Below are 15058 nucleotides of genomic sequence, written 5' to 3'. Positions count from 1 at the left end.
TTGGTGGTCCCTGGGTGGCGCAAAACTGTTAACCAAAAGACTGGCAGTTCAAACCCACCCAGTGGTGCCTCAGAAAACAGGGATGGCAATCTGATTCCAAAAGGTCACAGCCTTGAAAATCCTATGCAGCAGCTCTACTCTGACACACAAGGGTCACTGTGAGTCAGAGTCAACTGGACAGCAACTAACAACATCCTATGCCTAGCCTAGATATTTCGTGTAAGTGAGATCACAGGATGCAGTTATTCTGACTTCGAGGAAAATTCCGGGGTAGGAGCAGGCTTCCTCGACGCATGTGATATAAACTCTTCAGGCAGACCCACTTGGGATTCAGGGGCTGCCTGTGGAGGCGTTTTGATCTAGTTTGATTCGTGCCAGAAATCAGCAGTCTGGCTTTAAAAAGACCAGATCTCACGTGGCTTCCAGCAAAGAAATACCGCCCTGCCCCCCTCCAGCCAGGTCCCAGGACACACAGCGCAAACACCCATTCAGGTAACTGAAGCCCAGCGGCGGCCTACCTGGTTCGCCAGCGGCGACTGTATGTTTAATTTGCCGTTCTTGGGGATATCAATCCTGTATCCCAGGGGGAGGAATGCGTTGAATCCAACGATGAGGTCGGGGTGCTCGTGAAAGAGCTGAGACACACGTCTGATGACCCCGGGAGTGTCGATGCTAGGACAAAGAGGGACACAAGTGGACAAGAGGGTCTTGGGGAACAAATCAAAAGCAAAACCTATTTCCGACTCTCTCCACAGTACCACGTAATGGAGCTTTCTGACTGGCAACAAAGCGACCTAAAATATACTCATCTGCTGCATGATTCTACAGCCAGTGATCTATTTCCACAGTAGCGAGGAAAGAGCATTGGTGGCACAACGGTTAAGTGCTTGGCTGCTAACCAAAAGGTGGTTGGTGGTTCAAACCCGCCCAGCAGCTCCACGGGAGAAAGGCCTGGTGATCTGCTCCTGTAAAGACCACGGCCAAGAAAATGCTATGGTTTTCTACTCTGACAGTTCTACTCCATCACCTGTGGTCGCTGAGAATTGGAATCGACTCAAGAGCACCCAACAATAACAACAACCATGTCTGTTCAGAGCAGCGAGGCCTGGGCTCCCCACACCCTCTTCCTGAGAACCGCTGAATATTTCCCCAGCATGGTTCCCAAAATACTTCAATAATGTGTGCTCAGTTCCGAAAACTGTCAAAACCAAAGCACCGAACCAGCTGCCATCAAGTCGACTCCAACCCATAGCAACTCCATGTGTGTCAGGGTAGAGCTGTGCTCCAGGGCTTCCTTCCAAGGTGCCTTTGAATGGATGTGAATCTCCTATCTTTTGGTAACTGGCTGAGTATTTAACCATTTGCACCACCTAGCAACTCCTGAAAATGTCAGAAGCTCTAAATGCAGGTCTTGGACTCCAAGAGGTGGCGAGAGGCCAACTCCCTCCACGCGAGGTGATAAAGTCTGTCACTTTGTATGAGTTAGGATCACCCATGACGCAGGTTTTGATCCAAGCAACTCACTGCAATGTATCAACACCCAAAATCTTGCAAGTATCAGGAATGCATACAAATGAGAGGGGAAAGGGGGGCTTTGTCATTACTGTAGTCCCAGCACAGGGCTGACGCTACTTCATAGAAGGAAACCGGGGGGGGGCGGGGGGGGTACCCAAACTCATTGCCACTGAGTCAATTCCAACTCATGGAGACTCCATGTGTGACAAAACAAAACTGCTCCATGGGGTCTTCTTAACTGTAATAAAGACCTGGCGATCTGCTCCTGTGAAGATTACAGCCTACAGGAGCAGATCTACCATCACACAGGATCACTATATGTCAAAATCAACTTGACAGCACCTCACACCACCACCAACAATCTTCATGGAAGCAGACTGACAGGCCTCTCTTCCACTGTGCCACTGGGTAAGTTCGAACCACCAAACTTTGGATGTGCAGTCAAGTGCAAACCGTTTGTGCTGTCCAGGGACCCTCAAAACCAGCCCTGCCATATTTCCTAAGAGAGTGGAGCATGTAGGTGGGCCTGTGACAAGCAAGAATTTAAGGGTTGGGGGGTCTGAGTTCTAACTCGGCCTCTGTCCCTAAGGTGCGTGTGGGCAAGCCCCTTGCCCACTCCAAGCCCTGATCCTGAGGCCAAGATCCTGAGATTCCCCATTTATCTGAAACCTTCCTGATTCTGCCTAGAAAAAGAGCTAATGTCTTTAAACACTTTCCCTGCGGCAGGTCCCTCACTAAAGGCTTTATGCACATTATTTCCAAGCAGGACAGGGTCTAGGGGAGGCAAGGGAGGCACTCAATTTGGATACAGAATTTAAAGGGGAGGGGCACTCAATCATCAAAACGAATAACACTGTAACGCAATGCTTGCAAGAAAAAATTTAGGCAAAAAAATTCCTTGAGGAACAAAAGTTATTTAAAGCCAACGTTTTAAATAAACGCAGGGTCCAACTTTGCATTTGTCTGACCTTATCTCCCCTGATTCCAGCCCTGCTTCCAAGAATCCCCACCACAATTCCACAAGGTGGGTACGATCCATCCCAACATTATAGAACAAGAAACGGAGGCTCACAGAGGTTCAACGACATGCTCAAGGTCATTCAGCTGAGGGGCAGCAACCGGGAAGGGGTCTCTCACCCTGATCAGCCCGGTTCGGGGCCCAGCGCGGCCCTCGGGGGTGGGGAGGGGCCCCGCGGGTACCTCTGGCTTTTGAACTCCTTCATGATCTCCAGAAAACCGTTGTAAGTGGCAGGGTCGCTGCCGAAGCGGATCTTCACCTGGTCCAGGTAGGTGAGGGCGTCCTCCACCTGCGGGGAAGCGGAGGGTCCCGGGGGGCCAGGGTCAGCGGAGGAAGGGGACAGAAGTCGGTAGTCCCCGACGGGAGGTGGGCAGGCCGGACCTGTGCGGGGCTGAGATGAAGGGTCGGGGTTCCGGGGTCCGGGGCCGCGGAGGGGAGGCCAAGAAGGGGCGGGGGCCAGGACCGGGCGGGGCCGGGGTGAGGGGCGCCGGCCTGCGGGGGCCGGAGAACAGGGTCCCCGAGGGAGGGCGGACGCCACTCACGTGCACCGGCAGCTTCTCGTGGCCCGCGGAGGCCGAACGGCCCCAGCGGGCGCCGCTCAGCCCCCGGCCCGCGGGGTGGCCACCGCCGCCGCTGCCACCGCCACCACCGCCAGCAGCGTGCGCCATGTTGGAAGTCGGAGCCGCGGCCCGCCCCGCCCCCCCAGCCCGAGCTCCGGCCGCGCATGCGCACGCTCCGCCCCGGGGCTAGGGCTAGTGCTGCGAGGAGGGGCGGGGCTCTCGTTGGGGAATGTGCGTTGTACCCCTAAACCTGAAATAGCGCTTAATGGCCGAGGTGCCGAGGTGAATAAACCGAGACCCAGCATCTGTTCTGTACGTCCCTCAAGCTAAGAGTGGTTTTTACATTTTTAAATAGTTGGGGGAAAAAAATCTCGGGAAAAAGTGTATTTTATGGCACATGAAAATTTAATTTTATAAAATTAAAATGTCAGCATCCATAAATAAGAGTTTTATTGGAACACTACCATGTCCGTTCATTTACCCATCGTCTGTGGCTACAACTCACAATTGAGTAGTTGCGACAGAGGCCCTAAGACCCGCAGAGACTGAAATATTGAACATCTGTTCCTTTATGGAAGAAGTTTGCCAATCCCTGTGTGCTGCAAACGGTTGAGTGCTGGACTAGTAGCCAAAACGTTGGAGGTTCAAACCAACCCAGAGGCTCCTCGGAAGAAAGGTCTGGTGATCTGCTGCTGAAAGGTCACAACCTTGAAAACCCTATGGAGCAGTTCTCTGCATGTATGGGGTCAGCATGAGTTGGGGTTGACTCGACAGCAACTAACAACAACAGCTTTATAGGGTTGGTGTGACCGTGGGATAAAGACACGTAGCATCCAAATAAAAGGCCCTGTACAGTGAATTTTTGCTAAAGAGCCCTTGGCTTAGTCCCACTCCTCCTATCCTCACTTCTCTTGTCCTGGTCCCATCACCTCCTTCTGGACCAGTTCAGAAGCTTCATTGGTTTTCCCAGCCCCATCTCTATCAAGAGCCAAGATCCTTCCACCACTGCTGCCGAACCCGTGAGGTCTTCTTATTTTTCCTGAGATGAAATCAAACCACCTACCCCTTAACATCGTCAGAATCTGGCCCCTACCAACTTTTTTTTTTGCAGAATTTTCCACCCAAGCAAATTGTACTTTATGTGTGAAGAACTTCCCACAATTCTTTGTCCAGCCAGGCTGCTTCCTGGCCCCATACATCAGCACACACCATTCCCTTTGCCAGGAGTCATGTTTTGTCTCTTTGTCACCCAGAAAACTCCTACACATCCTTCAAAACACATCTCAAATGTCCCCTGTCTCAGGAAGCTTCCTCTGACCCCTCCTTTGGCCTCCCACAGTCCCTTGTGCATCGTCTTCATTTTGTGTTTTGTCTCTAACACAAATGCCTGATACAGAGTTTCATCAACAAGCATTTACTGAGTGAATATTCAATGAATGACCAAATATTATTTTTCTTTTAGTATGTAAAGAGGTGCAGGAAAGCTGAGAATAAATAGGTGGTGTATGCATCATTTTCCAGGTGGTGTTAGGTGTCAGGTATAGAATGGTTGTTAAAACAGGGCCTGGGGTCACCAAGAAAGACATGACTCACACACAGGCATTGGGTGGAACAGCACTTTACTCACACAGAGAAGAGGCAGAGCAAGGTCAGCTTCAACATTAGGCGTCATTCTTCCATGGCCATGGATCACTCCCTGTAGCAGCTGATATAGGTACGATGGTCTGCATGCATCCCTCCTGCCGGGATCAGGTATAAAAGTGGAGCTAGCCACATGCCATATGACACACACACTTAAGTAGTAAGCAGACTGGGAACCCAGAACATGAAAGAAGATTCCCTGATAAAGAAGAAGAAACTGAGACAGAGACTCAGTTCCCAACCTTACTACCAGGGAATGTTCTAGGCCAAAGGACTCTGATTAGGTCATCTGGTGAGGGTTTGAAGGTCCCATACCCAATAATAGTGGACAAAAAGTAACACTATTCTTGCCCTCACAGAGCTTCCTGTGTTTTAGGATAGGTAGATATGAATCAAATAATCACAAAAACAAATGTGAAGTTTCAAGTATAACAAATGCTTCAAAGACAAGGTACAAGTGTGTTCCAGCTACTGTGTCTGCATAACAAACCGCCCTGAGACTTGTTTTTTAGTTGCTCCAAGCCATAGTGACCTTATTATAACAGAACAAAATGTTGTCAAGTCCTGTGCCATCTTCATGATAGTTGGTATGTTTGGGCTAATCTTCCAGCAATATATTGGATAATATTCTGTTGTGCTCCATAAGGTTTTCATTGGCCAATTTTTGGCAGTAGATTGCCAGGCCTTTCTTCGTAGTCTATCTTAGTCTGGAAGCTCCACTGAAACCTCTCCCCCATGGGTCACCCTGCTGGTATTTGAAATACTGGTGGCATAGCTTCCAGTATAGTAGCAACATGCAAGCCACCACAGCATAACGAACTGACAGATGGGTGATGGATCCAAGACTTAGAGGCTTAAAAATGACAACACCATTTTATTTTGCTCACCAGTAATCTGCTGTTTGGCCAGGCTTGGCAGGGATGGCTTATCCCTGCTCCCCTCGATGTCAGTTGGGGTGGCTGGAGGTTGGCAGTTGGACCTATCTGCAGGTTTGCATACTCAGAAGTGAGGTGTAGGCTGACACCTTAGCTGGAGATATTGCCTGGAACTCTGACATGTGACCTCTCCAGGCAGTTTGAGCTTCCTCCCAATATGGCAACTGGGTTCCAAGAACAAGGGTCCAAAGACAGAGAGCCAGGCAAAAGTCATATCACCTTTTATGACTTAGCCTCAGAGATCACACAGTCACTTCCATCGCATTCTTTCCCTAGAGGCAGTTACAGAGTCCCTCTCTAGTTCAAGAGGAGGAGAAGTAAACTCCAGAACTTGGGGAGGGGTTAGGTTCTGGAATAGCACATGCGATGGGTAATATTGCTATGACCATTTATGGAAAACACCACCTGTGGCCCTGGGGACTTGCGGGGAATGTGGCATCAGGATTGGAGGAAGACTCATTAACAACCTGCAGGACGCAGATGACACAACTTTGCCTACTGAAAGTGAAGAGGACTTGAATAGCTTAATGATGAAGATCAAAGACCTCAACCTTCAGTATGGATTATACCTCAACGTAAAGAAGACAAAAATCCTCATAACTGAACCAATAAACAACATCATGATAAATGGTGAAGAAATTGAAGTTGTAAGAATTTCATTCTACTTAGGTCAACAATTAATGTCCATGAAAGCAGCGGTCAAAAAATAAAATAATGTAATGCGTTGGGGAAGTCTGTTGCAAGAGACCTCTTTAAAGTGTTCAAAAAAAGAGAGACCTGGTGGTGCAGTGGCTAAGTGCTCAGCTGCTAACCGAAAGGTTAGTGGCTCCGTGGGATACGAACCTGGCTCCTATAAAGATTACACCCTAGAAAGCCCTATGGGGTAGTTCTGCTCCATCACATGGGCTGCTATGGGTCAAAATCAACTCAACAGCATCTCACAAAAACAGCAAAGTGTTAAAAAATCCAAGATGTCGTTTTTATGACTAAGATGCACCGGACCCAAGCCGTGGTCTTTTCATTCGTCTCACATGCATGCAAAAGCTAAACAATGAAAAAGGAAGATCAAAAGAGAATTGACACATTTGAATTGTGGAATTGGCAAAAAATACTGAATATACTGTGGACTGCGAGACAAACGAACGGATCCGGCTTGGAAGTACAGCCAGAATGCTACTTAGAAGAGAGGATGGTGAGACTTTGTCTTGCTTACTTTGCACACGTCATCAGGAAAAACCAATTACAAGATGAGGACATCGTGTTTGGTAAAGTAAAGGCTCAGGGAAAAAGAGGGAGCACCTCTATGAGATACACTGACATGGTGGCTGCAACGATGGGTTCAAAGATAACAACAATTGTGATGATGGCACAGGACTGGACAATGTTTCGTTCAGTTATACACGGGGTTGTCATGAGTTTGTGCTGCCTTGAAGGCAGCTTACAACAGCAGCAGCAGTGGAATTTGGGGAAGGCTTCCCAGAGGAGGTGGCATTATAACTGAGATATGAAGGATGCATAGGTGTTAACCATAAGCAAAGTCAGGGGGAATGGCTGTGCAAAAGCCCTGAGAGTCCTGAGGCAGGATGGAGCAGGGCATATTTGAAGAAATTAATTAATTAAAAAAAAAGACAAATGGACCATATCTACCACAGCCTCCACCAGACTGAGTCCAGTACAACTAGATGGTGCCCGGCTACCACCACTGACTGCTCTGACAGGGATCACAATAGAGAGTCCCAGACAGAGCCGGAGAAAAATGTAGAACAAAATTCTAACTCAAAAAGAAAGACCAGAATTGCTGGCCTGACAGAGACTGGAGAAACCGTGAGAGTATGGCCCCTAGACACCCTTTTAGCTCAGTAATGAGGTCACTCCTGAGGTTCACCCTTCAGCCAAAGATTGGACAGGACCATAAAACAAAAAGGAGACTAAAGGGGCGCATCAGCCTAGGGGCAGGGACTGGGAAGCAGGAGGGAACAGGAAAGCTGGTAAAATAGGAAACCCAAGGTTGAGAAGGGAGAGTGTTGACATGTCATGAGGTTGTTAACCAATATTTAATGAAAACTAGTTTGTGTAAACCTTCATCTAAAGTACAATAAAAAATTAAAACAAGAAAACTCTGTAACTGTTAAAAAAAAAAAAAAAAAAGGCAATATACCTGAATTGCATAGAGGGAGGGAGAGAGAGAGGATGTGGGATAAGAGTGAGAGGTGAGTTGGGGCAGATGTTACAGCACCTTAGGGGATGAGTTAAGGCTTTGGTGCTAATACAGCCTCAGTGGAAACCGTGTGTGGGTTTAAGCAGAGGAGCTGGGTGATAAGCTTTGCACTTGGAAGTGATTGCTCAGGCTGCTCAGAAGGGAAGAGATTGGAGGGGAGCCAGGGAGGATGCTGGGAGGACGTTGTACATCCTTTAGCCAAAGGATGTTTGTGGCCGAGCCCAGGACGGAGGTGGTGGAGGTGGAGAGACGGGGGTGGGAGGGAGTGATATCTAGCAGGTAAAGCTGAGAGGATGTAGTGGGTGGATGTAGGGGTGAAGGGAAAGAGGCAGCCAGGATACATAGCTCTGAGTCCAGAATGGGATTCTGAGCTGTTTCAGCGTATTACCACGTGAGCAACAGCTCGGGGGCAGAACGCTTTGTGGTCACCAGATGCCTGGGCAGTCCTTTCGCACCAACGACTCTCAGCAACCTGTGAGTCACTGAGCTTGAGGGCCAATGGCACATGTGGGCTTCTGACATGCGAATGGGTTCCCGCACAATGTCCTCCCACCTCAGGGAGTGTGAATTCTGTTCAGATTTCCAGTGTTGCTTCCAAATTTTCATTCTTTTCAGATTTCAAATGGTCAGATGAAGCCTTCCGTCATGTGGAGAACAGGAACCCACAAGTCAATTCCACCTCGGGGGTGTGTGTGTGTGCATGTGTGAGTGTGTGTATATATACGTAAGTGTGAACGGGTATGTGTGTGTGAGTGTGTGTAGGCCTCTGGATGGTGCAAATAGTTTGCCCGTGACTACTAACTGAAAGGTTGGAGATTTAAACCATCCAGCAGGGCCACGGAAGAAAGGCCTGGTGATCTGCTCGCATGAAGATTATAGCCAAGAACACCCTATGGAGTACAGTTCCACTCTGTAACAGAATCGACTCCACAGCGATGGGTTTGGTTTTTGGTTTTGGTGAGTGTGCGTGAATGTGGTGCAATGAATTCCTTTATGTGGCTTTTTGGCTAGGTTCTTTGGAAAAACAACTTGGGAGATTTTTCCCCTAAGCCCTGAGAATTTACCGTTGCACTAGTTCTTTGGAGAAACAATGTGGGGGGCCCTGCAGATTTCTCTCTACCTCAGAGGGTCATTACTTTTGCCCAGGGAAAAAGCTGCTCTCAGCAGGCAGGAAATATTACTTTTGTACAAGACCTGAGTTGATTGACATCTCATGGGTAATTGAGGATTGCTTGAACGCTGGTCTGGTGAGGGAGGCCCTGCCTCGTAACTGATGAGGACTGGAATATATGAACAGCTGAAACATATAAGGTTTTTTTTTTTAATAATTTTTATTGTGCTTTAAGTGAAAGTTTACAAATCAAGTCAGTCTGTCACACTTAAGCCTATATACACACCTTGCTACATACTCCAATTTACTCTCCCCTAAATTAAATATAAAAAAAAAAAATTTTTTTTATTTAATGAGTCAGCCCGCTTCCTCCCTCCAGTCTCTCCTTTCATGACCATTTTGCCAGTTTCTAACCCTCTCTACCCTTCCATCTCCGCTCCAGACAGGAGATGCCAACGCAATCTCAGGTGTCCACCTGATACAAGTAGTTCATTCTTCATCAGCATCTCTCTCCAACGCATTGTCCAGTCCCTTCCATGTCAGGTGAGTTGTCTTCGGGAATGGTTCCTGTCCTGGGCCAACAGAAGGTTTGGGGACCATGACCGCTGGGATTCTTCTAGTCTCAGTCAGACCATCAAGTCTGGTCTTTTTATGAGAATTTGAGGTCTGCATCCCACGGATCTCCTGCTCCCTCAGGGTTTCTCTGTTGTGCTCCCTGTCAGGACAGTCATTGGTTGTGGCCGGGCACCATCTAGTTCTTCTGGTCTCAGGATGATGTAAGTCTCTAGTTCATGTGGCCCTTTCTGTCTCTTGGTCTCATGGTTATCGTGTGACCTTGGTGTTCTTCATTCTCCTTTGATCCAGGTGGGTTGAGACCAAGTGATGCATCTTAGATGGCCGCTTGTTAGCATTTAAGACCCCAGATGCCACACTTCAAAGTAGGATGCAGAATGTTTTCATAATAGAATTTATTTTGCCAATTGACTTAGAAGTCCCCTTAAGCCATAGTCCCCAAACGCCCGCCCTTGCTCTGCTGACCTTCGAAGCATTCAGTTTATCCCGGAAACAGCTTTTGGTCCAGTGCAGTTGAGCTGACCTTCCCTGTATTGAGTATTGTCCTTCCCTTCACCTAAAGTAGTTCTTATCTACTAACTAATCAGTAAATAACCCTCTCCCACCCTCCCTCCCTCCCCCCTCTCGAAACCACAAAAGAATGTGTTCTCAGTTTGTACTATTTCTCAAGATCTTATAATAGTGGTCTTATACAATATTTGTCCTTTTGCAACTGACTAATTTCACTCAGCATAAAGCCTTCCAGGTTCCTCCATGTTATGAAATGTTTCACAGATTCGTCGCTGTTCTTTATGGATGCGTAGTATTCCATTGTGTGAATATACCACAATTTATTTATCTGTTCATCCGTTGATGGACACCTTGGTTGCTTCCAGCTTTTTGCTATATTGTAAACAGAGCTGCAATAAACATGGGTGTGCATATATCTGTTCGTGTAAAGGCTCCTATTTTGCTAGGGTATATTCCGAGGAGTGGGATTTCTGGGTTGTATGGTAGTTCTAACTTTTTTAGGAAACGCCAGATAGATTTCCAAAGTGGTTGTACCATTTTACATTCCTACCAGCAGTGTATAAGAGTTCCAACCTCTCCACAGCCTCTCCAACATTTATTATTTTGTGTTTTTTGAATTAATGCCAGCCTTGTTGGAGTGAGATGGAATCTCCTGGTAGTTTTAATTTGCATTTCTCTAATGGCTAATGATCGAGAGCATTAATGGCTAATGATCGAGAGCATTTTCTCATGTATCCGTTAGCTGTGTGAATATCTTCTTTAGTGAAGTGCATGTTCATATCCTTTGCCCACTTTTTGATTGGGTTGTTTGTCTTTTTGTGGTTGAGTTTTAACAGAATCATATAGATTTTAGAGATCAGGCACTGGTCGGAGATGTCATAGCCGAAAATTCTTTCCCAATCTGTAGGTGGTCTTTTTACTCTTTTGGTGAAGTCTTTAGATGAGCATAGGTGTTTGATTTTTAGGAGCTCCCAGTTATCTGGTTTCTCTTCATCATTTTTGGTAATGTTTTGTATTCTGTTTATGCCTTGTATTAGGGCTCCTAACCTTGTCCCTGTTTTTTCTTCCATGATCTTTATTGTTTTAGTCTTTATGTTTAGGTCTTTGATCCACTTGGAGTTAGTTTTTGTGCATGGTGCGAGATATGGGTCCTGTTTCATTTTTTTGCAAATGGATATCCAGTTATGCCAGCACCATTTGTTAAAAAGACTATCTTTTCCCCAATTAACTGACACTGGGCCTTTGTCAAATATCAGCTGCTCATATGTGGATGGATTTATATCTGGGTTCTCAATTCTGTTCCATAGGTCTATGTGCCTGTTGTTGTACCAGTACCAGGCTGTTTTGACTACTGTGGCTGTATAATATGTTCTAAAATCAGGTAGAGTGAGGAGTCCCACTTTCTTCTTCTTTTTCAGTAATGCTTTACTTATCCGGGGCTTCTTTCCTTTCCATATGAAGTTGGCGATTTGTTTCTCCATCACATTAAAAAATGTCATTGGAATTTGGATCGGAAGTGCATTGTATGTATAGATGGCTTTTGGTAGAATAGACTTTTTTTTAACTATGTTAAGTCTTCCTATCCATGAGCAAGGTATGTTTTTCCACTTATGTAGGTCCCTTTTAGTTTCTTGCACTAGTACTTTGTAGTCTTCTTTGTATAGGTCTTTTACATCTTTGGTAAGATTTATTCCTAAGTATTTTATCTTCTTGGGAGCTGCTGTGAATGGTATTGATTTGGTGATTTCCTCTTCGATGTTCTTTTTGTTGATGTAGAGGAATCCAAGTGATTTTTGTATGTTTATCTTGTAACCTGAGACTCTGCCTAACTCTTCTATTTCAGTAGTTTTCTGGAGGATTCCTTAGGGTTTTCTGTGTATAAGATCATGTCATCTGCAAATAGAGATAATTTTACTTCTTCCTTGCCAAACAGGATGCCCTTTATTTCTTTGTCTAGCCTAATTGCTCTGGCTAGGACCTCTAGCACAATGTCAAATTAAAAAAAAAATGTTGAATAAGAGCGGTGATAAAGGGCATCCTTGTCTGGTTCCCATTCTCAGGGGAAATGCTTTCAGGCTCTCTCCATTTAGAATGATGTTGGCTGTTGGCTTTGTATAGATGCCCTTTATTATGTTAAGGAATTTTCCTTCAATTCCTATTTTGCTGAGAGTTTTTATCATGAATGGGTGTTGGACTTTGTCAAATGCCTTTTCTGCATCAATTGATAAGATCATGTGGTTTTTGTCTTTTGTTTTATTTATATGGTGGATTACATTAATGGTTTTTCTAGTATTAAACCAACCTTGCATATCTGGTATAAATCCCACTTGATCGTGGTGGATTATTTTTTTGATATGTTGTTGAACTCTATTGGCTAGAATTTTGTTGAGGATTTTTGTATCTATGTTCATGAGGGATATAGGTCTGTAATTTTCTTTTTTTGTGGTGTCTTTACCTGGTTTTGGTATCAGGGATATGGTGGCTTCATAGAACGAGTTAGGTAGTATTCTATCATTTTCTATGCTTTGAAATACCTTTAGTAGTAGTGGTGTTAACTCTTCTCTGAAGGTTTGGTAGAACTCTGCAGTGAAGCTGTCCGGGCCAGGGCTTTTTTTTGTTGGGAGTTTTTTGATTGCGTTATCAATCTCTTTTTTTGTTATGGGTCTATTTAGTTGTTCTACTTCTGATTGTGTTAGTTTAGGTAGGTAGTGTTTTTCTAGGAATTCATCCATTTCTTCTAGGTTTGCAAATTTGTTAGAGTACAATTTTTTGTAATAATCTGATATGATTCTTTTAATTTCAGTTGAGTCTGTTGTGATATGGCCCATCTCGTTTCTCATTCGGGTTATTTGTGAAACATAGAAGTTTTTAAAAAGGAATTCCGGTTGACAGGAGCCAAGAAAGGAGTGTGTCCTTTGGGACATGGAGACTTCTCTCACACTTGGTAAAGAAAAGCTACAGCTGAGAGAGACACTGGCTCTGAGCTGGCCAAGAGGCCAATGGCAGAGACACCTGATGGTAGAAAGGCCTAATGGCAGAAAGCAACTGAGAGAGCTGTCCTGGTCAGAAGTGTCCTGCACTGAAGAAGGGAGGGATGTGCTCTCCACTTCAGGGGAGCCTTTCAGACCTTACCTGTGTGCTTCCTGATCTTGATGTTGAGTTGTTCCTGTTACTTCCAAGTTGATCCTGATCCTGAGTTATAGTCTGTTACTTCCCTAATAAATAACATAACTGTGAGTACAGTCCATGAGTTCTGTGTGGACATTCAACAAATTTTTGAACCCAGCAGAGAAGTACAGAGTGCCACGTGTGCTGTGGGGGTGGGGAGAATGGTAATGGCTGGTGTCAGAAATGGTGAAGAAATTGGGGAGCAGAGGTATGTCTGATCTTCATCTCTTAGGATCAGGTTTGTGCTGATCCTGATTCTTATCCCCCATGAATTTAGACAATTCCTTATGCGGCATTACAGTCGGTGTCAGAAGTGGGATTTGTTGCAATGACTCCTGACTCATGGTAACACAGGGTTTTGGAAGAGAAATGGTGAACGGGCATGGGATGAGAAACTTTTGATTCTTGGATGGTTACTTTGGTTATCAGTATTCGTAACGGATAAAAGGAAAGTAAGAGACATTAGGCTGCAGCAAGATAGGAAAGCTGCATCCAGAGTGGCTTGCGGTGAACGTCCAGCAAGTTAACAAGATGATTGATAGGGGGCCAGGGTTTTCCTGGTCTGACCCACGAGGGACCCAAGGCCACTTGCATACGAATTGCTAAAATAGACATGTAGAAAAGAGAAGATAAAAAGAGAATGTTTAAAAAGATTGTGTTTATATGAATGTATTATGAATATAGGTCTGACTGAAGGAATGCTTCCCCTAACTGGTATTATAAAGCAAACCTGAATGTCTGATGGAAATTGTCACGGATTGAATTGTGTCCCCCCAAAATATATGTCAACTTCGTTAGGCCATGATTCCCGGTATTGTGTGATTACCCTTCATTTTGTGATTGTAATTTTACGGTAAAGAGGATTAGGGTGGGATTGTAACACCCTTACTAAGGCCACATCACTGATCCAGTGTAAAAGAAGTTTTCCTGGATTGTGGCCTACACCACCTTTTATCTTATAAGAGATAAAAGGAAAGGGAAGCAAGCAGAGAGTGGGGACCTCATACTACCAAGAAAGGAGTGCCAGGAACAGAGCATGTCCTTTGGACCCAGGGTTCCTGTGTGGAGAAGCTCCTAGTCCAGGAGAAGATTGATGAAAAGAACCTTCCTCCAGAGCCAAGACAGAAAGCCTTCTCCTTGAGCTGACACCCTGAATTTGGACTTCTAGCCTACTAGACTGTGAGAGAATAAACTTCTGTTTGTTAAAGCTATCCACTTGTGGTATTTCTGTTACAACAGCACTAGATACCTAAAACAGAAATGAATATTGGGTAGTATAAAAATACAGAGAGCATGTAACTCCACCCTTCAGACCGTACTTGATTGGGTATACTAAAACGGAAAATAGCAAGTGAATCCAAAAGCCCATGAGAACAGGAGATTTGCATTTAAGACAATTATACTGGATTTTGATTGAGAGTACCACAATGACTGAAGGCTCAATTGACCAAATTGCTGTTTGGTGAGTGAATAGTAAAAGGATATTCATGTGGGGCACAGCCCTATGAAATCTGAAGGGTGTATTGGAATAGACTTGCCAGTGTCCATCAGGAAACCCCCCTTTCAGGACTGGAAGTTAATGAAGTTAATGAAGGTGAGTAGATGGCCTGGTATGATCACTTGAGGTGACTACCAGCGTCCACAAAATAAGTGGAAGTGGGGGAAATGCAGCAATGAAGAGGTGGCTACTTTGAACACACTCCTCTGGCACCCATTGACCTAGCCCTCAGTGGCTAAGGATATGAGAGATAGAAAGAGAAGGGGCCAGCTGGTCTGAAGGGCAGAGGTCATGTGGACTCCCAAGCCTAG

At 45.5% G+C, this 15058-nt stretch overlaps 1 protein-coding gene across 4 annotated transcripts in view; it reads right to left on the bottom strand.

Moving 5' to 3' along the window:
- The window catches only part of SIN3B (SIN3 transcription regulator family member B), a 41614-nt gene extending 38413 nt beyond the window's left edge, over nt 1-3201 (bottom strand). The window contains exons 1-3 of one of the 4 annotated variants that reach the window (XM_003413280.4): nt 3076-3201; nt 2716-2822; nt 519-672 (exon numbers count right to left, since the gene is read on the bottom strand). In XM_003413280.4, the coding sequence (XP_003413328.2) occupies nt 519-672; nt 2716-2822; nt 3076-3201 (387 nt within the window). Of the gene's footprint in view, nt 1-518; nt 673-2715; nt 2823-2914; nt 3006-3075 lie in introns of those variants that run through there. The other 3 variants (XM_064280924.1, XM_064280925.1, XM_064280929.1) reach the window with 3 other exon arrangements.
- Nucleotides 3202-15058: the final 11857 nt, after the last annotated feature.

The sequence above is a fragment of the Loxodonta africana genome, chromosome 3 (assembly GCF_030014295.1).
Source record: "Loxodonta africana isolate mLoxAfr1 chromosome 3, mLoxAfr1.hap2, whole genome shotgun sequence".
Classification (NCBI taxonomy): domain Eukaryota; kingdom Metazoa; phylum Chordata; class Mammalia; order Proboscidea; family Elephantidae; genus Loxodonta; species Loxodonta africana.
The sequence above is the reverse complement of the archived record's forward strand: the minus strand, read 5'-3'. Positions and strand labels throughout refer to the sequence as shown.